The sequence below is a fragment of the Myzus persicae genome, unplaced genomic scaffold, assembly GCF_001856785.1.
Source record: "Myzus persicae strain clone G006 unplaced genomic scaffold, MPER_G0061.0, whole genome shotgun sequence".
Taxonomy (NCBI): domain Eukaryota; kingdom Metazoa; phylum Arthropoda; class Insecta; order Hemiptera; family Aphididae; genus Myzus; species Myzus persicae.
Window position 1 is genome coordinate 787,199 of NW_019101246.1, and position 24,274 is coordinate 811,472.

The following is a 24,274-nucleotide window of genomic DNA, read 5'->3' on the forward strand; positions in this document are numbered from 1 at the left end:
TTTTATACGATAGAGTAGAGCGCAATGTAGAGAAAATAAGGGACGCCACTACCGGGCACTTCCTTATCTCACCAATTCTCACAAATCACAATGTATTTATGAATGTAACAAGTAAAAATTAACAAAACGGATACCAAAATGTACGTCAGTAGTCAGTACAGAAGTTCGGAAATCTGTCAACAGAGAGAGCCCCGTTCGAGTAGGGGCCTATTTTATTTCAAGTTCTAATGGTTAAATGTACTATTAAATATTTAAAAATGTATTTAAATGTAAATATATAGTTAATAGTATGGATATAAAATAGGTGGAGCATAATATTATTTTATATGATGTATATAATATTGTATTTTATAGATATATTTTATAGAAATAAACCAAAGGGCAAGATTATATTATGATTTATTATTTTAATCATATAGGTATTCGTATTTTATTGTATTACGTTATTATGTTCAATAGGTTTGAACATTAATTGAAAAATAAACACAATTTTTAACTTTGAGTTTATTTATTTGTCAATAAGTCTTTGATATATTTTAATATTATAATTATAACTTGCCATTAAAAATACTAATAATTAATAGTCATCGACGTTTTCTGATGCCTAAAAAATATAAATAGCTCAAAAGAGTCAAATTATTTTGAAAATTGTGTGGGGTATAGAAAATTCTAATGCAAACATTCGGTAAAATGGCAATGTGTCAATACCTAGTTATATTTTATGGAGTTACCTCAAAAATCAAAATCGAATATGTTGAAAACTGGTTTTACGTAAAAATCTTCATTTTTCCATAACTTTTCTACCACATAAAAATGCTGAAAATTGAAACACTTTATTGTCTCAAAGGTGATTACACAAAAAATCACATACACACATTGTAAAATCAATAAGGACCTACATTCATTGATCTGCTCAGAATCTAAATCTTTAAGCTAATGGACAGGAGAGAAGTCAGGGATACTTCGATACGACTATACGAGTACCTATATTGAATGAGCGAGAAAAGGAACAAAGTAGTAAAATGTATACACGTCCTTAGTGGGCTCTTTCACTACTTAATGTTCTTTGATTCTTCTCCAGTTATATGATTATATAGCATTTTGGCCAGGGTTCAAGTGGAATTAGTTTATGGGTTTATGAATAAACTTTTAACAAAGTAATTAGTAATGATTAGAAAACTGCAGATTGAGAATAAAAATGATTAATGTCACGTTCTCGAAAAGTATTAATTATAAAAATTAATACACCTCACTAAATTATAATGTATAATGGTTCTTGTGGTCAGTAGTCAGTACGATTGCCGATTGGCCCACGATAGGTCTATTTTGGTAGAAAACACATCAGGGGTCGAATTCTGGTAAATTTGTTCTGAAATGTTAAAAAAATTAATTATTGTAAAGGGAATTTTAATTTATTCATTAATGACTTGGCACACCCTGCGATTGCCAAGGACCGTAGGACGATGGAGGGCTGAAGGGCTCTATTTTGACGCAGCGCCATGTATACGATGTACGGACGTACGGTCCATCAGTCTAACGTCTATACTGAGCTTACGACGGTGCGCGGGTACGCCTAATTGCCCTAATTATTTAAAAATGTAACTTATATGAGTAAACAATTCTATTTTGTTTAAAGTAATAATAAAAGTATTCAAGTTATTTAAATATCATTCACGAACGACATCTCCAGATTGGACGAACGTTTAAATAATTATTGTGGTACCGATCGTCGTGTCATGCACAGCGATCGATACACCTAGGATATTCATATTTTTCAGTATTGGGATTTGGGGGCCCATATCCAAATTGGAAAATGTATAATGAAATCAGTGAGTCGTGAGTGAAATATTAAAAAAAAATAAACAACAATTTCAGGTTCATCTAATAAACATATTGATATTCTGTATAGCCATTTACATTCTTACACATTTCGTGTTTTCAGTTCTTAATTTAAAAAAATAAACTTTGATCTCCAATAAGCCAACGATATCTTGACCCTTAACTTTGTCTGCTTGTTGAAGAAGAGACCATTAACATAATATATGCAAAGATGAAATTTTTATTATGTTAAAATCTTCCAGCAATAAATTTCAAAAAACTTCTATTTTTATAGTAATTTATAATTTAAGTTATTAATGTTTGTTGAATTTTTTTTCTATTTTTATGTACATAGAAGGTAAAAATGTATAAAAACATTGTTGGTTTGAATTTTTTTTCTTATAATCACAAATGATTTTAAAGTATTAACAATCATATAGATATTTATAACTCGCTTAAAAATTGAAATATTGTAAAAAAAAACTTACATATAGGTAAAAATGTAAAATATAAACACAGTTAATGAATTATTGTTAGTTGCTCCCAATAATTTTCAAAATATCTAATTATTCAATTCACTATGATCTTTAAACAATAAAGTAATTTGGTGATTAGCTAAATGTGAACTTTAACGGTTGAGCATAAATATGACGCATTTTTATAGACAGTCAAGTACAACAAAATACAGTTGAGCAGGGGTGAACACAGGAAAAAGGTTGGGGTGATTTTTGAAAACAATTTTTATAGCTAGGTATTAAACTTGCAGGTCAGATCATTTATTTTCAATAACGTTCCTGATAGGTAACCACCTCTTCAATCGGCACTGACATCCTCAATATATAGACACTGTAAAGATGTATATACCGTCCTGTCTTTCAATTTACCCTTTAATATTATTAATCAGCCCATGATGGCTCGCATAAAACTGTCCCGATTTATACGGTCCTGTTGTTAACTTCCCGCTACTTATTATTTCAACATAACAGTGTTATGCGACAATAAAAATCTTGTTCTTTATTTTTTTTTATAAAATAATATTCCTTTTTAATACTATGTCTAGTGAGTATTTTCTTGTAAATAACTATCCTGCCCCATGCTTCTTTTTCTCGATTAATACGGATCCAAGTGTATAACAAAGGTACTTAAAAATGCTAATAAATTAGTAAATTAGTAATACATTATTTATTCAATTTATGCATTATAAAATAATGAGATGTGAACATTTGAAGAAAATTTACTTTATAAGACCTTAAAATGAAATACGTTTGCAGTGTTCTCATAATGCCCAAATGTTTAACATTAACATATTTTCTTATTTTATTGGATAAGTAGCACACTAGCACTGTCTTAGGTATATCTAAATAAAAAAACTGTGATAGGTATGTAACTACCTACTTAAATAGGTACTACCTAATCATTTATTTAAAATTGACAGTTATGGTAAAATTTAAGGTATTTTACATAATATCAAAATTTTTGAACGCCTAAAATTACTCTACGTCTGGTAGGTACTAGTTTGCCTGACAATTGCTATTTTTTTTTAGGTTTACCTTGTCAAAAGAGTAGAAGGAAAAATCTTACCTACATATTATTTGTGGTTCTGGCGAAACACGTACCCTGCAGGCTGCAATCATCTCCAATCTGGAAGTATTGACATTTATGACTATGAAAATAGCTTACCTAATAACCAGAATGGAACAAAATATGTGAGTACATATTGGAGCCACTGTGCACAGTTTGAATACCTCTGGTATACAATGAAAACTATAACCATCATTTTTAAACTGGTTACCACCATTGGTTACTTGAGCCTCATAATATAAAACGCATGGTGTCTAGTAATCATATTAATAATTTATTTTTTGCTTACAGATTACAAGTATAAGAACATTTTTTTACAAGCTAAATTTCTTAAAATAAAATATAATTGTGCACTTTATTTCTTTCATTTATAGTATTAGATTCTAATGTCTATAGGTTCAATAATATTAATAAATAACAGTATTGATATAAATAACTTAATCTATTTAATAGGCTTTAAGAAGTTTTTTTATTTCAAAATATTATATTTAAATAGGTACATATGTTAAGCATTAATAATTAATTTCATCCAGACAATGACAATTTTGTAATTGGTGTTCAAAATCTGTTTTTAAGTAGGTATAATATTTTATCAAAAGTATATAACTTACAAAATGTGTGTTTAATAATGTTAGATTTAAATTTTCGAATATTTTTGTCGTTGTTTTATTGATAATAGCAATAACTAAAAATGCATAATTATATAATACTTAAGTTCTTATTATTTGGAATTAAAAATTGACATTCTCCAAATAGTTTAAAGGAATAAATTAAAAATAAATAATAAATAATATTACAGCATTAATGTTAAGTATAGTTGAATTGTATGGATTTATATTTTATATACCTTTTAAAATATTTATCGGTATAAAAAAAACAAAAAAAAATATACACATTATAATAGGTAATTACAAGTAAAAATGAGCAACAAAAATAAGCAAATACTAACTTAATATTAATGAATCACACAACAATGACATATTTTGAATTGGCCCCTGGGAATAAATTTAAATTTAAAATAAAGACAAATAATACACAATAATAAATTGTAATTAACTTAGTATACTAAATAAATAACTGTTATTAGATGTACTTCAATATCTATAGAATTATTGCATTATTAAAAATTAAATTTATATTCTTAACAAAATAATCCATCTCGTTCCTTAAAACTAAAATTTATATTTTTAAGCCTATAAATGGCTAAAATAGGAAACATGATGTCAACAAATTTTTATAAATATAATATGTTCATTACTAGTTGATGAAAAATTAACATAAATAGATGAACACTAAGTTGAAGTAATAATATAGCCAAACCAAAGTTGGCATATTATTATATGATGTTATGCCATGAGGGACTACAGTCAGTAAATATTTTAATTTTAGGGTGAAACAAATATTTATTGTAGAGTAAATTAAAATTATTATTGACCATGACGATGAACCCTTTCAACATGAAGGTCAAATAATAATCTATTGCTCTCATAGTAGAACGGATTTTGATCAGAAGTCAGATCTGGATCATAATGCAAATTTTCTGGGTCTTCAACTCTTATGTTTTGTTGACTATTTACAGCCGGATGACTAAAATCAGTGACTGTTTGCTGGCTATATTGTGCTGATGTAGATGCATTCTATAAACCGGATTTAAAGATTGTAACAATTAGTATAATAAAATATTATCAGTTGCTTGAAATTATAAATTAATTACTAAAACAAACAATTCATATTCTTTCTAATAAATATATAGCATACAAATAAGCATATTTGTGGAACTGCTGTTTTGGTGTTGTGAGCTATATATAATAAATTTATTTGGCTAAGAAATCTGATAGTGGTCAGATTAAATCCAATACTTGGTGGGACTTCACTGTAGTTACTAGTTACTACTTGATATCAATTCCATATTAAATATTTACTAAGGTTTTTAATTTTAATATTACCTATTAAGTTATATACTTAATATGAATCAAAATTTTGAAGGCTTAAATAATACAGTTAATTATTTAAGTTAAATTATAGTTATCATACCACAGCGATACAATGTGACAAATATTTCTCTTTGGGAGGCATGCTTGATAATTCAGAAGTTTTCTTCTTTACCAGACACCCCTTGTTTTTATTTTTTTAGAGGGGGGAGAGCTTAATCATTTTATTTTAATTAACTCACCTATTTTAATAACAAATCAAATAAATTTGGGACATTAAGAAGGTAATATTATGTCAAATGATCTCATTCTGCTATCAAAATATTAAAAAATACAAGTAGGGAATTCAAATAGAATTTTTACTTCATAGTTAATTGAAAAGTATTTACAATTAAGTATACCAACACTCTTGCTTAAGTAAAATTAAGCTAATATATATAGGTTTTGGCAAACTTCAATTAATATTTAGTCAACGTTATTATTCACATAAATTAAAATATTTTATAGTTAATAAATAACGATTAGTAGGTACCTGCTATACAAGTAAATATCGATAAAATACTGATGGTTAAGAACCATTTTATAACATTAACCTTGAATTATTCTTAGTAAAACCTTAAATAACGATTGGATTCAAGTTATTATTTATTAAGTACCTACCTACCTAATATTTTATTAAATTGTAGTGAAAATCTGATAACCAATAAATAATGAAATTATGTGAAAAGTTGATAAATATTTAATCAATAAATATTTATTTGCATTTTAAAAATTTCAAATAACAATAAAAATACTTACACCATAGGCGTTTGTGACTGCTGAATGGTTTTCCCCAGCAAGTGGACCATCTTTCAAATACATGCTGTGCATTCGTTTTGACAAAGGTTTATAGTCATCATCATATTCTTCTAAAGGTCTTTTCCTGAAAAAAAATGATTATATTATAAAGATATTCATGTACCTAAATAACGCTTGTTGATAGAAATATTAATATCTTACCTTAAAACTCGCAGAGTATCGGCAGCCATTTTAATATTTTTTGAAGTGAACTGAACTGAAAAAAGTCTAAGAAGTCGAAACTGTTTTAAATATTCACTGGAGAACTTTAAATGATGTACCTATCCTAATTTCCTTTTTTATTCTCGTCTAATAGACACGTTAACTGGGTGATTTTTTTAGTTAAGTATGTTCTAAACTGAAAAAAACATTTTAATTTTTACAAAATTAGTCGAAATTAGACAGTCTTCATTTAGAGAAGAATGTAAAGAATACGAAGTACGAATCGCCCACGTTCACGGGACGTCTGCAACTCTGCAAGAGAGTTCGATACTTCGACTTAATAAATACACACGATAATGAAAATCATATGCTCCGTAATCAGTAAATTACTTCACTGTGATAACGCAGGATAATAATATGGTGGTCACGTCATAATATTACGGTCACAATATGGTGCAGCGTGCAGATAACAATGGTGGTCAGCTGATGGTTTAAAAATTAAAATTTGATACCTTGAGTTTTTGAACCGTGGTCGTCACTTTAATACCTTTGTTACCCTTTTGTTTTTTCAAAGGTTTCGCGAAATATTCGAATTTCGAGACAGTGTCAAAATTAAGTATTGAGTTATATTAATATATTGTTTGCGATCAAAAGCTTATCAATTGTTAGGTCCGCCTGGGGTGGTCTGTAACAGGTCACGTAGAAAAATAACATGATATAAAATATGATACATAGAGTGCCCGTTTCAGCTTAGGTACCACTTTTGATCTCGAAAAATATTCAGACAAAAAAATTAATCAAAAGAGCATTAACAGGATTGTGACTTATGGTTCAAATATTGTATACTTACTTGGATTCCTCCCGAAGCTGCCTCCTACAGTTCTTCTATAGAACAATACCTAGGTAGAAGGACAATCGGCACTAATTTTGCATTGATTTTTCGGCTTGATGTATTGACATTGAATGCACCCAAAACCATGCCAATTCCATAATAACCGTTAAACTTTACCGACTGATATAGTTATTTAAAAATCAGTATAGGTGCAAAAATAGTATCTAGTTGTATATGTATCAACTTTGAAATACTACCAGCCTTAGACTATTATAATAGGCGATAGACTTACAACTAATTATTATTACAATATTATTGTATGGACTCCAGGGGCGCAATTTCAATGAAAAAACTGAGGGTGCTGAAGTCCCTTAATTTTGTTCATATTATCTCATGGTTGTGGATACCTGCATAATGACAATAAAAATGTCAATTAATATGAAAAAAATTAGGGTTGTACTAAAATCCCCCCAAATTATGGCTATGATTGAGTGATTGACTCACAACAAGGGTGCTGCTAAATTGTCTATGTAAAACGCCGTGAGATAACATTTTTGCTGTAGCTGCCGCTACAAGTAACCTGTACCTGATGTATTATATAAAAAAATATAACAATATGAGATAGCTGTGGTCTGTAAGATATTGAGAAAAAAAGGTTTTTTAATAATAAATAAAAACTACGAATATTTTTTTCCCCGTATAATTATTAAGTTTATGAAAATAATAGTTTAATCGTAAATACGAAACTTAAGAATTTTTAAATTTTTCTAAAGAGCTAAATAAATTCAAATTTAGTAAAATATACACCTTGATTTCTATCAAATGGATGAGCCCTTCGTATTTTAATATCTTTGAAGATAATTTAAAATAGTTATGATGTTATTGGCAGACTTATATCTGTACGGGCTCAAATGCTCAATTAAATATTATAAATTATAATAATACTGTTTTATTTATCAATATAAAATACACAATAACAGGAAACACCACTTGATATAAATTTGTACTTAAATTTAAGCTCCGTTAATTATATAATAATATAATAAGATATAATATGTTTATAAGTTATATTTTACGTGGTAGAACACGCCATACCATCATTGATTATATAAAATTTATTTATTGATCAAAGTATACTGATAAGAGCTTAGTATACTACATTGATTTATAATCAATGATGATATTATATTTCAATCAAATAATTACATCCAACTCGTTTCGTTTTCAAAATATCTTATATATCTTCAATATTGTCCGATATCCTTTAATTTATTTGAAATCAATATATTGCATTTTATTCAAAGATCATTTGCTTTAAGTTCACATTTTTGAAGTCCAAATTGTTTCGTTTTGATATTGTTCTTGAATTTGTGACGGTCCACTACAAAAAAATAAATAAATAATAAATATTACAATTAAAACAAAACCAAGCAACGGGTATTTAGAAAAATATTTAAAAACTTGCAAATGATTTCTGAGCAGTTCGTCTAACTCGTTTTTATTTGCACACAACAAAATATTACAATTTTTTAGTCCTTTGAATACATTTGCTACGCTGGGCTTTAGATTATACAAGTATAAAAATTGGCCTTTTGTTGAAAAGTCCCGCGACATCATGGCAAATACCTGTGAAAAAAAAAAATATATATAAGTATTATTATTAGGTATCTACCAAAGTTCTGTTTGACTTTTAGTGGGAAGTTATATCAGTAGCACCCGTAAAATTCAGTTCAGAGTGCATGACCTTTATATAATGAATCCGAACTCAAATTACCAATTGTCCTCGAGAATAACAAAATAAATATTAGAAATATATTTTTTTTAATTACTCAAATAAATTAATATTAGGTTACAGCCCATATTTTGAGACCAATTTGAATATTTTATCTGAAACTTGATGATATAAACTTGAAAACATAACAATATGTTATCTGTCTGTATATTTAAAAAATAATATTGGTAGAAAATGGTTTTGAAATCCAACTGCAATTATAATCATTACATAGTATCACACATATTTATTTAATTTTTGTTTGTGCTTCAAGACAAAAAGTCATAATGATTTGATGATATTATTTTGTACCCATCTTTTATAATACATTCGGAAAGAAGGCGTTCAAGGTATGCAGTCTTACACACTCTCTGTGTGCGTATATCGGTATATAACGTGGTATACAGAGTGTAACAGATAGAATCGACTAATACAATAACTTCTGTTATAATCAATATTTAAAATTTTTGTTTTATATTTAATTTTTAATAACTTACGCTACATGCATAGTATAAAAAAAATATTTTTATTTTTTAATACTAATTATTAAAATTTAAAATTTAACGTTTTGGCAATTTCAAAATAGCCAATTTGTGAATCTGACTATAAGAACAATTTAGATAGTAAAAACATTTATCTAAGTCGAGTAGTTTATTTTTTAGAATTTTTTTTTAATATTAAATTTTTTAGGAAATTTGCTGACATGAGTATATTTCTTAAATTATTTACTTCTCATATAATGTTAAAAATATGTGTTAGAGTTAAGGTAGCATCATTTTTTTTTTTTTTTTGGTCAGGTCTATGTGTCACGCCTTGTATATTGTGGTACATACGTTTGCAGTTGTGAAATCTGCCTCAAATATACTGGAACCGTCGATGACTACTGGGATCCCAAGAGCGAGGCCGTGTTTGGTTATCGTCTGTCGTACGTATTCCATCGAAGGGAATATCAAGTACCTGTCCGGTGTCAGCAACAAGTATTTGATCCCGTCGTGGTTCTAAGAAACAAAAATAACAAATTCAGCATACGAAATCATGAGTATGGGTACGAATGTACGATTGATGTATAAAAATAATGAGAGCAGAGGACTTACAGCCCTAATAAAGCACACTAAATATGCAAGCACTTATGCGCTTAAAAATCTTAAAATATGTTCTAAAAAGTAAAAATATGTAATTCAATTTGTTTTAAAGGTGTATTTAATAGGTATACGTTGATAAAATAAGTAGCATCAAAAATAAGAAAACGCAGTTAAATAAAAAAATAATTTAATTATATTTTATACTTGTATAATTGCCAAATAAATAAAAGAAACTTTTTATTTGAATGCAACTGTGAATTGTATGCTTATTTATTAGGAAAAAGAACTGATATTACACTGATTGTTTGATGAACTACATCATAGACTAATGGGGTTTTTGTTTTGATACGGATTATTAAAAAAAAATTTGCCAAAAAAAGCACAACAATAAAGATAAATATATCTCAAAAATCAAAAACGCCTAAAGATGGAAAAATATGATACATACAATTTCATATTGGAATTTGTCATACCATGAAACAAATTTGTACTTTTCAGACCTTTTTTCTACGATTGCGCAAAACAAAATATAATATGCAAATGTTGAAATCCTCTGCTCTAACAATATTTGTTTTTAATTATGACGTCGACGACGGATCCGACCTTTTGCACTTGGATAGATATTTTGGGTTTGGCAGCACTGTACATTATGAACCCGACGTTTGCAACGATGCCAATGAGCACACCGTATTCCAATGGAAGAAACAAGCACGCAAAAAACGTGATCAACATAAGTACCAAATCTCTTTCTGCGGACAGTCAAGGAAACGCATAGCATGTCAATAATATTAATTATAATAATAGGGACATATTTATAGGTATAAATATGTGTAAATACAGCGAAACCCGTCTTAACGGACGCTTCTCTCGAACGGACAGTGATAAATGAAAATGTCTCGGAAAAAAAGATAATTATTCAAATGTGTCGGTCTATAACGGACACTTGTGATGGTTCCGTGAGACGTGACTGTCTTTTGTACACAGGTTTTACCTTTTACTGAATTAATATCATTTACTGTTCAATACCTCTTTTCGCTTTTAGATGGCGTAATACTATCGAGGCGAGAAAAAGTCATTGTTCGACTGAGCCAGTAATGAGCTAGTATAGGTAGTAATATATTATCGTTTAATGTACTCGAATCGAAGAGAGAACCTTCTATTAATATGTCATGCGCACATTAACTATTTAGGCACTCAATTACTCAAATATTTTTATTGGAACGGAGAGAAGTTCTATAAGTTATTAGTTATTTCTTATAAGTTGCATTTGAGTTGACGATGAGATATACCAATAACTAATAAGTATTCAATGATCGAGAAAAAAATATGTTAAGGTAATCTTAATTAAAATATTAGATTAAGCAATAATAACAATTTTTCTTTGCATTATTATGATTTGTTGAATAACCTATTGACTATTTTTTTGTTAAGCCTCGGCAACTGAGGCCATTAGCTGTAGGTAGTGGTACTGTAGGGTTTTGGGACTGTAGGGTTATGGAACACGTGTGTACTATTGACTGTTATAATGTAAAAATATGTGAATATTAAGTAGGTACCTCATGTAGTATTGACGAATTTCAATAGTTCTAGGTATACGGTATACCTAATTATGTTTTCATAATATATTATTAATCAGTTGCCTTGAAGACTTTTTTTCTTTAACAATTGTTTTTATCGGGATTTTCATTTTCTAGATCCAAGTTCTTACATTGGCGCAATATAGGTACCTACATTCAAGCACTGAAGCACCCCACATAAAATGTTGGGTCTCCATTTAATAAAAAATAAGTAGGTATTCCTATCAAAATTTAAAAAATAACAAATTCATTTAAACGGTTCCCCCTCTCCCATTGTGGTGGCGCTGGATACATTGGTGAATATGTTGGTAAACTTAATTGATTTTTCTAGGGAATACTTATTATAGGTAATTCCTATTATACACTTTTGCCAAAAGTGAAAGAACGAGTTAAAAATTATTTTGATTTATAATATATTCGTGGAAGAAGGGAGGTTCGTAGTTATAATTACCTACTTATTACATTTTTTGGGAAATTTAAACGAATTAGCTTCTATTTGTACATAGTAGGTACTAAATGTTCATACTGGGGCTATGCCCTATGGTCACTGAGATATATTGCCTCCTCGCTATTCTATTATGTATGGTCCAATATCATTTTAAAAGTACAGTGTAATTCTAGAACATAATCGAAAAATGTTCATAATATACTTACTTTTTGACCTGTAAATGTGTTTGACCATCTTGACGTCGACCATCATAAACGAGGCGGCGATTATAACAGCAGCCAGTGAAGTCTTTGGGATGTAATAGAAATACGGTGTCAAGAACACCAATGCCGCCATAACAGTGAGTCCTAAACTTTAAATTCCATTACAATTTTTTTGCAAACACGTGGTGATGTACCAATATATCCTAAGGAAGTTCATTAAAAAAAAATTACCAGTGTATAGGCCTCCAAGTGGCGTCCGCACTCCGCTCGAATAGTTGAGCGCTCCTCTGGCAATGGCTCCAGACCCGGCGAAACCATGGAAAAACGAATTGCCGAGGTTCGCCAAACCGATTGCCAATAATTCTTGATCCGTGTCCACTGGCTTACCCTCCGCTAAAATACGCACATTAGGTTAGCAATTATGTTGCATTCGGAAAAATTGTAATACCAACTTTATACTTTAACAGGTTAATAGCATTTACAAAAGCACTTCCAAATAAAATCCACCATAACTTTTTGTGTAAAATAATTATATACCTACCTATATAATATTATCATGTGACACTTAATATTATACCACAACAATAATGTATACTTTTGTTAATTTAAAAACTGTGTTAAGAATATTTGAATCACTAGCAGCCCCATTGAAGAGAGAAGGCAGTGAGTGAGTTTGATATTATTACTCTAAGTCTCTAACCAAGTGTAAAAGATATAATATTTCTGATACCTATTTTGTTATTAATATATTTGTTTCTATATAATATTATGTTTTAGAAGTATGTAAATTAGTTTACTATTTACATAGCTGTTTAATTATAGTAATATGGGACTTACCAAACGTTCTGCAAAGAGATATGTTTTCGAGTAACGATATGAGTGGTATCACAATGATTCCTGAGCCCATGAAGAAAATGATGTCGAAGAAACTCTCGTCCTTGTTGCTAAACTCCGGCCACTGAAAATGTGGCAATCCGTGGGGAATTTTGCCTTGAAAAAGTCACAGGAACGACTTAGAAATTAGAATTGGTAATTATTATAAATTAATGACTAGATAGTTCACAATATTGTAAATCAAATATACAGCCAGTATGTAAACTATTTTTTGAAAGAAACATATGTTTTAGTCATAATAGTCTTCAAATGAATTAGAAAAATCAGTAATTCGATGTACATTTATTTGTCCGTAGATTCAATTAAAAAACTGTTGATCAATACAGTAATAATTTACCTAAGATTTCAATACTATTTATATTATATTTTATAAGTAATAACACCCGATGGCACTGGTTTAAATCATTAAAATTGAAAATCTCTTGAATAATAATTGTATTTAACAATAAAGGTAACTATTAGGTAACTATTAATTAGGTACTAATAATAAGTACCTATTTAATTTATAAACATATTGAGTGAGAGATAATTTGTTGTAAATTAGTTGTAAAAATAATGGAAATCGTTTAATATATACAATGTTTTTAATCGTTTGTAATTTGTATACTACTTTATGGTACACAAATGCATTGTAATACGCAACATGCAAACCTATAGTGTAATGTTTCTAAGTACCGAATTTATATGTACATAGTACATAGATCACCTATTGTACTCCTATAACTTGGTGTTTTTTTATTTTGAAACCAATAATAAATTTAGTTACAAACATATACAAAAAATGTGCATAAGAGTAAATTCTTAAATTTAATTTATTCTCAAATTTAAAATTATTTTCCTAAAAAATGTTCTATAGAAAAGTTTTATCAAAAATACATAGTAACCTATACTCATATATTATGTCGTTACTCCAATCTGATTTATTGTTATAATTCCATAATATTATAAGTATACAACTAAGTTTAGTTTTATTTATTATACTATAATATATTATATAAAGTACAACTTGGTAATTTACATACCGATGACTTTGAACGGGATTGGTGGCGGCCAATCTGACGTAATATCGTGGTTTGTCTTATGTACGCACCAATAACAGATAATACTACATACGATTACTACAAATGAATTCCTAAATGCACCGATCGCCCAGATGAATTTATTTACATATTTTTGCCACAGAGTTTGTAGTTCTTCTTCTTTTGGACCTATCCGCGTAGTACTGAAGGCCTAAAAAAAAATACATCATTAGGATACATTCATAATATAATAATTGAGAAAAAGCTTAACACCTGTAAACTATTTTAATATGCAATTTAACTATTTAAGATTGCCTTAAAAAAAGTATATATATTAATTATATTCAAATTAATCAACATTCAACATAATATATTATTTTTAATTTAGAATAATTATAGATATACATATTTATAAATTATATGGTGTAATTATCAAAACTACTGTCAAGAAGAACTAAACCGAGGTTTCACACAATAAACTACATATTTGCCCGTAGGTGAAATGTGAAATTTATTTGTGAATGATGGGTAAACTATTTATGGCAACAGTGTGACCCTTGGAGGCTAATAAATTACGCCCCGTAGTAAAATACACGTGTGAAACATAGATGGACACAAATAAAGGCACTAGTTTTCAAAAGGAAAAGTATACAATGAGCAGTCATGAGTTTTTTTAAAGGAGAAAAAAAAATGATGATATTCAAAAACTTTAAATATATATACGTAGGTATAGCATTTACTAATTTCACTTATATATGCATTATATATATAAGTGCAAGCAATGGTATAAGTGTATTACACACAATGTATAGATAATAAAATTATATTTTACTATTTTTACTATATTTTAATCATTAAAAATAGCGTTATTCTATAAATGTACCTATACATAATAAACATCAAATATATTTTAATATAATAAACTGATATCTTAAAAGAAAATTTAATTTTAATAACACATTATAATATACAGGTATGTCTATGCAAACCAAGTATCCATGTATGCGTGTAAAACTACTTGACATTTAAACGATATGCTCATCAATATAGTGCGACACTTAAACCTATTTATCGCTACAACATCAGTCCTTGTTTCCAATTACATATAATTATAAAAAGTAATATTTAATTCGTGAACAGTGAAATAATAAACACGTGACTACCATACATTATTAAGTACATATTATATTATAGTATACCTTTAAGAGCATGACTGCCCCTATGCACGTGAAGCCCATGACAGTGTCTCCCGTGCTGATGTTACTGATGTGATCCAATACGGTTCGGACCATCTTCAACAGGTTTCCTCCACCACCCTTGACGCCAATCAGGTCTTTCACCTGCGAGGTAATGACAAGAATGGCTGAGGCTGACGTAAACCCCGAGGACACCGGCACGGATATGTAGTTAACAATAATCCCCAAGCCTGCGAAACTCATCAGCGTCTGGATGATGCCTGTCAGGAAACACAACAACGTCGCGTACGCCGATCCCCGAGTCCCGATCGTGTTGCTAATCAGCAGGCCCACGATAGCGGTGGGTCCCATTGGAACTACTTTGCTTGTGCCAAACAGTAAGTAAATGAATGTCCCTATAAAGGAACTATAAAGACCATACTGGAAAAAAAATGTATTTCATATGTTGTCAAATAAAATGGTGCAGTGTGATGGATTGCAATATACTTTTACAGCTAGAATATAATTTCAAAAATATATGATAACTGATAACTATGATCGATCATCATTGATTATGCACAGTACACCGCATGTTTAATCAATACTATAATGATTAAATGATCTATACCCTTTAAATTAAATTACAAAATTCCACGTTTTTTACTTAAAAAAAAAATAATGCTGATTTGTTGTAAAAGCTAAATTCCACTCAATTACGTCTGTATAAGACGTGCCATTGCGATGGACCTAACTCCACATACCTGAGCTGGTATTCCGACTATGCTCGCCAATGCCATTGATTGAGGTATTACAGTCAAGCCGATCGTTATGCCGGCCAAGAGATCACCAAGAAAATCATCACCCGAGTAAGCGGGAATCCATTGCAATATAAATAGTTTTCTTTTGGTAAAAGTGGTTAGATTTTTTAGACAGGTACCTTTAGAGTGTTGGGTAAATGTCGTCTTCTGGTTAGAAGCAAGTTTTGACGATTCCACGTCGTCCACTGCCACTAAGAAAAATAAAAACTCAATCATATTATATTATCTAGAGTTGTTACGTTTCATGATTTTTTTTCAAACTTGAACAGTTGAACTAAATCTAAATGTTTTAAATAGTTTTAAATATAAAAGCTCCATCAATCATAATATGCATTACATATTATATACTCGTGGATATATTAGTATATTATATATTATATCGTGGTACAATAATACTAAATCTCTGTCCACAGTTCTTTTTTTAAAACGTTTGTACACCACTTTGTTCTACTAAAAACAATTAATTTGAATAAAATTATGACAGAGTACATTGTGTAATAATTTACGATACAGGTTTTATAAATGTGAATGGAAAGTTTAGACCATTTAATATTCAATCCTCGGTTCTCGCTAGTATCTACTAAAACCGTAGATCTTTGACATTTTGGAAAATCAATGATTTTAGGATATAATTACAGATTATCGGATATATATATATATATATACATAACTAGGTTTCTATCATTATAAATTTATTCCTTAATAGTGCATTAGTGCTAGAGGAGTAGAGCCTACGCCCTGGATATAAAATAAATAACTATAGGACCAAAACCACGAGAGAAATGTACCGACATTATTGTCTGTGTAACCTAATAACAGAGTAGTATAGAACTATTGAATACTAATAGTAGCTTTATTCATACAACTCATATTATATATTAAACTTAAAATATTTTCATAATGAAAACATATTGAAGTCAAATAGAATCATCTCGGATTGATCTTGTATCTTAAATTACTTTATAGTACCTAAATGTAAATTTAATTAGAAGTTAGAACGAATTTAATTTACTAATCTGGTGACTAGCATAGTCAAAATTTATTTTCGAAATTAATCATCAGTTAATTTCTAATGAAGTAGCTTAGTTTTGAAGGTATGCGATACTTACAGGTAATATCATTGTTTCCTGTACAATTATTTAACTGTAGATTGCCATTGATGACGGTTGAATTTTGCTGTGGGCCATTGTCGTGTTCATACCTCGGGTTGTCCATTTATTTACAAGCTATAAGCACATAATATCCAGTAATATATAGTATAACAAATATTTTAGCAACATACTATTGTAAAACAGCGATAAACGCATTTGATAAAGATACCATATAAATACAAGTGAATTCGTTGAACAGACACAAATATTTGAATAAGGAAAAAGAATTGCGGTTTAACGTAATAAAACCGATAATCTTTTTATTAGGTATTAATGTATAATGCGAGTGAATTGTAAAAATATCAGCACTCACAAGCGGTTATGTAACTACTTTATAAGAGATTGTTGAATTTGAATTCGACGGTACCTACAGGACACCTCCTATACTTGTAGAAGGTAGTAGGTTACCTATAAATCGATTATAACGTCAAGTATAAAAAACAAAAAAATTAAACATTCCAAAATTTTAAAAATGTGTCAATATAAGAAGAGAAAATTTGGTAGTGTGAGAAGCGAACTTTCAAGGATTTATTTCGAAAGACGATCGGTAATTATTGAGCTCGAGACGCAAGTCGCAACGATTGTGACGTGCTGCTGATGACTTATTTGGCACTAAGGTCTTGTTAACGAAATTATCTAAATAATCGCGTCTTTTTTTTCGTTTCTGGCACCACGTTTGATTTGTTTAGACGCGTACCTACCTATCTGCTGCAGCGTACGAGTGTATGACTGTACTATATATCTATATATCATAATATAATGTACCTACATACATAATATGCAATAAGTACCTGGTATTAACAAAACGTTTAGATGTCTTAATGTTTATCATCGTAGTTTGACCGATTTAAATTACTCATAATAAGATAATGACATTGGCACTGAAATATGTCTCAGTTGATGTTTTTTTCCTTCATTGAGATTTTTACATTAAATTATTGTATCTCGACGATTAACATACGCAAATAAACATTATAGGATTAACGAAAAACAAAGAAGATGAACTGGTAAAGCTCACAGTATTAAATTCTTAGACCTGCCCATAGTATAAAATTAAGAATATGTTGATAAATTATATAATATTTGTTGATACCTTAGTTATTTTTGTCTATTATTTATATTGTAGAAAACCTCTCACTATTAGTGTTATGTTTCGTTTCAAAATAATTATGTTGCACGAGAAAAAATTATAGCATAAAATATAAATTGACGAACTCTCTGTATGAGAAATTCAGAACTGAACAATATATGTAGGTGTACAATTACTACAATTACACTTAGCACTATAGCTGATAACTCAGTAGGTACTCCGTGATAACAATATTTTGTATCATGTTAGAACGTGATCCTTACAACAAATTATTATAATCTCGACCTTGGTTTATGCATATTTATAAAATGTTTATTTTATAACTAAACAAATCGAATTATTGAAATGTGTACACGCGTAGGTACACGACATAATATTATGTTATCAACAACTAATAATATTAATAAACTATAAAATCTAAATATAACAAAACATACTTGATACTTAATACCTAGTTAAATTAAAATTTTTAGTATATATAATTATTGTATACACTATAGTATTATACTACAATACAGAGCGATTATTGTATAAACTATAAAATAGATCTTTATTGTGATTTGTGAATGAAAAAAAAGTTGTACAAAAATCAAGTTATTTTTGATGAATAATATTAATTATAATGATAACAAAGACAATTAGGTTACACGGACCAAATTTTATATGATGAAATAAAATAACTTGAACCGCGTATACCTATAAATCAATTCCCTACCCTATATTAAAAACATCGAACATTTTCCACAATGATTTATAGGTATATTTTGTTCATGCGTGTTTTGTTTACCTATTTGAATCATTTCATAATTATAAACAATAATACGAAATTGTATAATTTATTCCTTAAAATGTGCTGCGTATCAAATTTTAAGACAATGATATTGTGAGTACCTATGAAATAGCATGTATATATAATAGCTTAAAATTTAGCTAATTGCTTAAACTTGTAACGGCATATTTTCCAAGAAACTTCTAGGGAGTGGACCATTTAACGTAACGCACTGATGATTAATTCAGAAGGCACTAATGTTTTTGAAAATATTTTTATAATTTTAAGTCGTTACAAAACGACATTTTTATCAATTTTTTTTTACCAATTTGTTATCGTTATCGGTTTTTTATGACTTTTAACTCTTTATAAGGATAACATACATTTTTTATTTCATATTTTGAAGCATTATTTCATTTGTAGTATTTCAATATCAAAAAATCAAATTTCGTACAAGTTGTTTATTAGGTAGTTATAAGTATTTAAAGTTGAGATGAGTTAAAACTCATATGTTAATATAATAGTATTAACATACTACATTTGATTTTTATTTACCAAAGTACTCTTAAAAAAAATATCCTCCTTTGAAATAAAGAATAAAAATGCATGTTGTTTTTAAAATCTTAAAATTATATAAAACAAAAATTTAAAAAAAATGTTGATTGTTTTTGAAATACTGATGTCTAAAGTTAAATGGATCACCCGGTATACAATATAAATATGAAATACTTATGTAGGTACTACTGCAGTTAGATTGTAACTCATGGGCGATACCATAATAGGTTTGTTATGTATGTATAACGAAATTACAAATAATACTCACTATTTTAACTATCGGTGTACAATTATAATGTATTGATTCTCTGTGTTTTTTTTAACGCATATAGACCTGTTGAATATTCGAATTTGTGAGCGTCGACCATTGATAACGAATGTCACTTCTAACTATAAGCCGTACGTGCCACACTAGTGTGCACTAACCGTTTCAATGTATACCCGTCATTGTTTGAAAACAAAATAATTACACAATACACTAACCAATTGGCAACGCGAAGCGAATTCTTGGTCTTAATAAATTAATAAAAAATAAGTTCAATAAGTCAAAAGGGGGCTAACTTATTAATAATATGATGGGCAATGCATTATATGAACGATGTGGTTAACGTACAGATTTTTAATTAGTTTGATTCAAATAATATTTGGGACAATGATTTTTACGTCCTGCACTCGCGTTTAAAGTCAAATTTGTAATCCCAACGATCTTCATTGCACACAACTGCACAGCAAGGCTCGCGCGTTTGGGTGTGTGACGTGTGTGTATGTATGTGTGTGTGTGTGTGTGTGTGTTATTCTTAATTACCAAACGCAAGAGTAGGTAAATAGTGCGATACATTTAATAATAATTGGTCGATATCGGCTGCTCACACTGCTGTTGCACGGCCGTGTGTTTCGCGACGAGACGGTTAAATAAATGATAATATGTTTTATACTATAATTGCAGTCGTACGGCACTGAACTTATGTTGTTGTGTTTTCCGAAGCACCTACACTCTATTCCAGAGATGGCGAACCTATGGCATGGAGTGACAAGCGCACACTATTTTAGTGACACACATGAATGTGTAAAAGTTCGATAATATTATAAGTTTTTGAAAAAAAATTGATGGGTTATCGAACTAGTTGACACGCAGGAAAAACAAAATCCAACCAAAATTTTTATTTGACACGCTGGTACAAAAAGGTTCTCCATCCCTGCTCTATTCAGTCTCTGACGACTATATTGATCAGACTTTTAGACGAATAGACAATGTGATTGTACCGTAGAGACACGTCCTATTAATTGATGTCGATTATCATGATATACTAGTATACTACATTACCACTTATACTCTACTTTACCCTATACTATACATATACATACAATATTATACGATAAATATATTTGAGTTATTGTAATTATAGACATATAGGCACACCGAACGCACAGGTATTATAATTTTTGGTAAAGAAATTAGTAACTAGTCTTGTTATATTTATATGGCCTTTGAACTCTGAAGTCGTTAACATTTTGATGCATGACATTTAGGTATTAATATATCTTCTTGACACTCAATGCGGAATACAATAAAAGCCTCATCGTTTATATAGCACCATAAAATGTACCTAAAGTATAACAAGGATTACTCGTACGAGGAAAAATTCTTATTACATTTTTTATTCGACGGGTCATTAACGACTTAAGTGCAGCTTTTTATCAAAGAATAAATTTACTACCGGAGCTATAAAAATTATATGACGTGTTTGCGAAATATTATCATTGTTGAATCTGCATTTTTCAAACGATTATAGGTATAATTATATTATAATAAACAAAACCAAAAATCCTTTAAACTCGTACTAATTATTACGACTAATAAGTAATAATAATTACTTATAGGTAATACTAAATATATTGAAAAACATCAACCGAATATCTGAACTCTGAAGTGATGCGTATTAAACATTAATTAGAATAATCCAAAGACGAAACTTTATATCTATGCGTAAACATATACGTATAGTTACAAGTTAGTGACAGTCGTTATGAATTAACAATTCAAAATAATTAATTTTGAATATTTTCCCTCTACTGGTTGAGGAGAGAGATAGATCCCGTAGGACTGTAGGAGGAGGTGGCAATATTACTGGTCTGTAAAATTTACTTTAGGTACTACAATTCATATTTCATTATATAATAATATTTAGCTTAGTAAAAATTGTTTTGAATAATTATCAATCAAAATGTCTGTTTAGAACTTTATAGGTTGACACTGCAGCGACACAACGATCTGTAAATTGTAATTGAAGTTATTCGGTTAACTCTCAATCATCCGAAATACTGTTGACTATTATAATAGGCGTGTTTGTGTAACAGTTGATCGACATATCAGCTGTCGTTGACTGAGAATATATTGAAGCGTATGTTTAAGTCTTTAGGACGAATATTATATTATATTAGTTAAAATTATCGAAGGTATGTACTATATGTTGAAATAAATCATAATACTATAATATAGGTCAGTAGTTAGTGGCCAAAAGTATGTTATGTATTTTAAAAAGTTTTTTTTATTATTGACTTTAAAAACTACAATTATTGTTATCATATTATTTTATTTATATATGAATGGTTCGACTATAAATTAATTGGAACTGAAACAAAAACAAGTTAAATATATGTCGGACATTATAGAGTGTCAATCGACAGAATACCTTTAAATGTTTCATAGAGTTCGGAAAACAATCTACCTAGTGAAGCTGCTACGATGGGGTTAGTTTAACCAAATAGTTATCTTATATATGCCCATAAGATAACCGTGGTTTGACCTGACCAAATCTAAAACACGTGATCCGTTCATTTTGATAGACATTCAAAAAATGGACAAGTACCAAGTGGTGGGGGTGGAGTCTCACTGTAGATCAGTGCTGGCTACTGAGTGCACCCGGTTAACGTGTTCCTAAGCAATAGTTAGACAACTCGGTGTTCGATACTTCCCCAAATAGATGTAGAGTGAAGACTGCACCAGATTTCCTGAACGCCACATACCCACATGCAAACGTACAAAACATTGTTACACGCATTTGACATTATAGGTCATGGCCGCGGCTCCCTCCCAAGCCCGTATTTCTAAAAAAAATGTGTATTGTCAAAAATAAAAATACCGAAATCATATTATAACAGCAAAAGTTTTCTGAAAATTACGACTCAGCCCCCCCCCCCCACCATGTCTCTGGAGCCACTCCTGTCAACGGCTGGTGTACACCACTTACTGTGTGGTGGAACGTCGTGTTGGATATTTTCGTTTAGAAACAGGATTTTAGGAAATGTCATCCAAATGATTTTCGTGAATCCCAATGATACTGTCATACTGATCATTTTTTGTACAGTCACAATAAGTATTAGGTGTACATACCACCGATCAACATCACGTTGTGAGTGTAGAAATTTTCGTCTCAATACGATACAATAAATTTGTGGAACGAAAAACAATTTATTTAAATCTTAATTTGTTATTTGATAGTTGATTTTATATGATTCTAAAATATGAAGTAGGTAGAGGATTAAGTTGAAACGTTGAAAAAAATCATTATTATTAACGAAAATATGATATTAGGTATCATATAGTAAACTAAAAAGTTTAAAGTAAGAGTAAAAACAAAACAAAAATTGCAGTTCAACAGAATTACCTATACCTATAATAATATGGCGTATACATTTTGTACATGACTATAATTTAATAATTGTTATGCATTCTCCATAATTGATAAAAAGTATATAATGACAGCTGTATGGAGAATTATAGGCATAAGAAAAATGTATTATAGTATTTTAGGTTCGAAGAGGAGAGAGAAATACATTGGTTGTTCAATGATGTTTGTGTGTGTGTGTTGTTTTTTTTATGTACCTAAAATAATATTAACGTCTGTCATGATTTTGAGTTTTCCACAAAATCTGTTTGGTTGTTATCATTAATCAATCGACGAATAACTGTGGAAGTTTGATATTTTAAGCAAATATTTATAAAAATAAATTATAATTCAGAAATTATAGCTCTTAATTTTAGCTCTTTTTGTGGTTAGATAACTAACTTGGACATTTGACATTTTACTATTTTTACTATTTATGTTGATTACATTTTTTTTCTTGGTCAAAAAGCTGAAAAATGTAATATAAGAATTCTCGAAAGTTTTTATTATACCAATTAAGATATCTCAAAACTAAATAGGCACATTATATTACACGTGAGTTTGAAGTTATAATATTTACAAAATTGGTTATTTAAACGAAAAATTACGATATTTCTTAAATTGGTTTAAGCAAACTTAGGTAGTCGTAATACAAAATACATTGATCTTAGATACTTTAAAACAGTTCACAATTTAAAATACGAAATAATTGATTTCGAGACATTTCGCTCTACTAGTTGAGGAGACTAGGAGAGGGATGGATCCCGCAAGAGTAAGCAATAATTACCGATGAACAAAATTTGTTGTACTACATTATATTAATATATTATATAATATTTAACATAGCTAAATACTTTTATTTTGTTTTGAATAATTATCAATCAAAATGTCTG

At 29.2% G+C, this 24,274-nt stretch overlaps 2 protein-coding genes across 8 annotated transcripts; both read right to left on the reverse strand.

The window, feature by feature from the left end:
• Positions 1–4,542: 4,542 nt before the first annotated feature.
• Positions 4,543–8,478, reverse strand: LOC111028324. The gene is made up of 4 exons (XM_022306927.1): positions 8,368–8,478; positions 6,330–7,568; positions 6,129–6,252; positions 4,543–5,036 (listed from the first exon to the last, which is right to left on the reverse strand). The coding sequence occupies exons 2-4, from the start codon at positions 6,356–6,358 to the stop codon at positions 4,827–4,829; spliced, it is 363 nt and encodes a 120-aa protein (XP_022162619.1). The 5' UTR covers positions 6,359–7,568; positions 8,368–8,478; the 3' UTR covers positions 4,543–4,826.
• Positions 8,434–20,143, reverse strand: LOC111028323 (sodium-independent sulfate anion transporter-like). Of its 7 annotated transcripts, none has more exons than XM_022306921.1 (12): positions 19,982–20,143; positions 17,258–17,374; positions 16,092–16,339; positions 15,355–15,771; positions 14,159–14,366; positions 13,080–13,232; positions 12,474–12,635; positions 12,246–12,386; positions 10,618–10,763; positions 9,766–9,930; positions 8,627–8,787; positions 8,434–8,542 (listed from the first exon to the last, which is right to left on the reverse strand). In XM_022306921.1, exons 2-12 carry the CDS (start codon positions 17,361–17,363, stop codon positions 8,482–8,484), a joined length of 1,968 nt encoding a protein of 655 aa, XP_022162613.1. In that variant the 5' UTR covers positions 17,364–17,374; positions 19,982–20,143; the 3' UTR covers positions 8,434–8,481. The 7 variants fall into 7 exon arrangements, with proteins under 7 accessions (XP_022162613.1, XP_022162617.1, XP_022162616.1 ...); XM_022306925.1 differs by lacking the exon at positions 19,982–20,143 and adding an exon at positions 18,393–18,524; XM_022306924.1 differs by lacking the exon at positions 19,982–20,143 and adding an exon at positions 18,091–18,336.
• Between the last annotated feature and the right edge of the window lie 4,131 nt (positions 20,144–24,274).

Excerpts from the sequence above, each read along its gene's own strand:
- LOC111028323 (XM_022306921.1), bottom strand. The coding sequence starts at position 17,363 with ATGGACAACCCGAGGTATGAACACGACAATGGCCCACAGCAAAATTCA. Across the intron at positions 15,772-16,091 it reads TAGTCGGAATACCAGCTCAG|TATGGTCTTTATAGTTCCTT; the intron begins GTATGTGGAGTT and ends TTTTTTTTCCAG. Across the intron at positions 12,636-13,079 it reads ATCTCTTTGCAGAACGTTTG|CGGAGGGTAAGCCAGTGGAC; the intron begins GTAAGTCCCATA and ends TGCGTATTTTAG.
- LOC111028324 (XM_022306927.1), bottom strand. The coding sequence starts at position 6,358 with ATGGCTGCCGATACTCTGCGAGTTTTAAG. Across the intron at positions 6,253-6,329 it reads GATACTCTGCGAGTTTTAAG|GAAAAGACCTTTAGAAGAAT; the intron begins GTAAGATATTAA and ends ATTTTTTTTCAG. Across the intron at positions 5,037-6,128 it reads CAGTCACAAACGCCTATGGT|AATGCATCTACATCAGCACA; the intron begins GTAAGTATTTTT and ends TCCGGTTTATAG.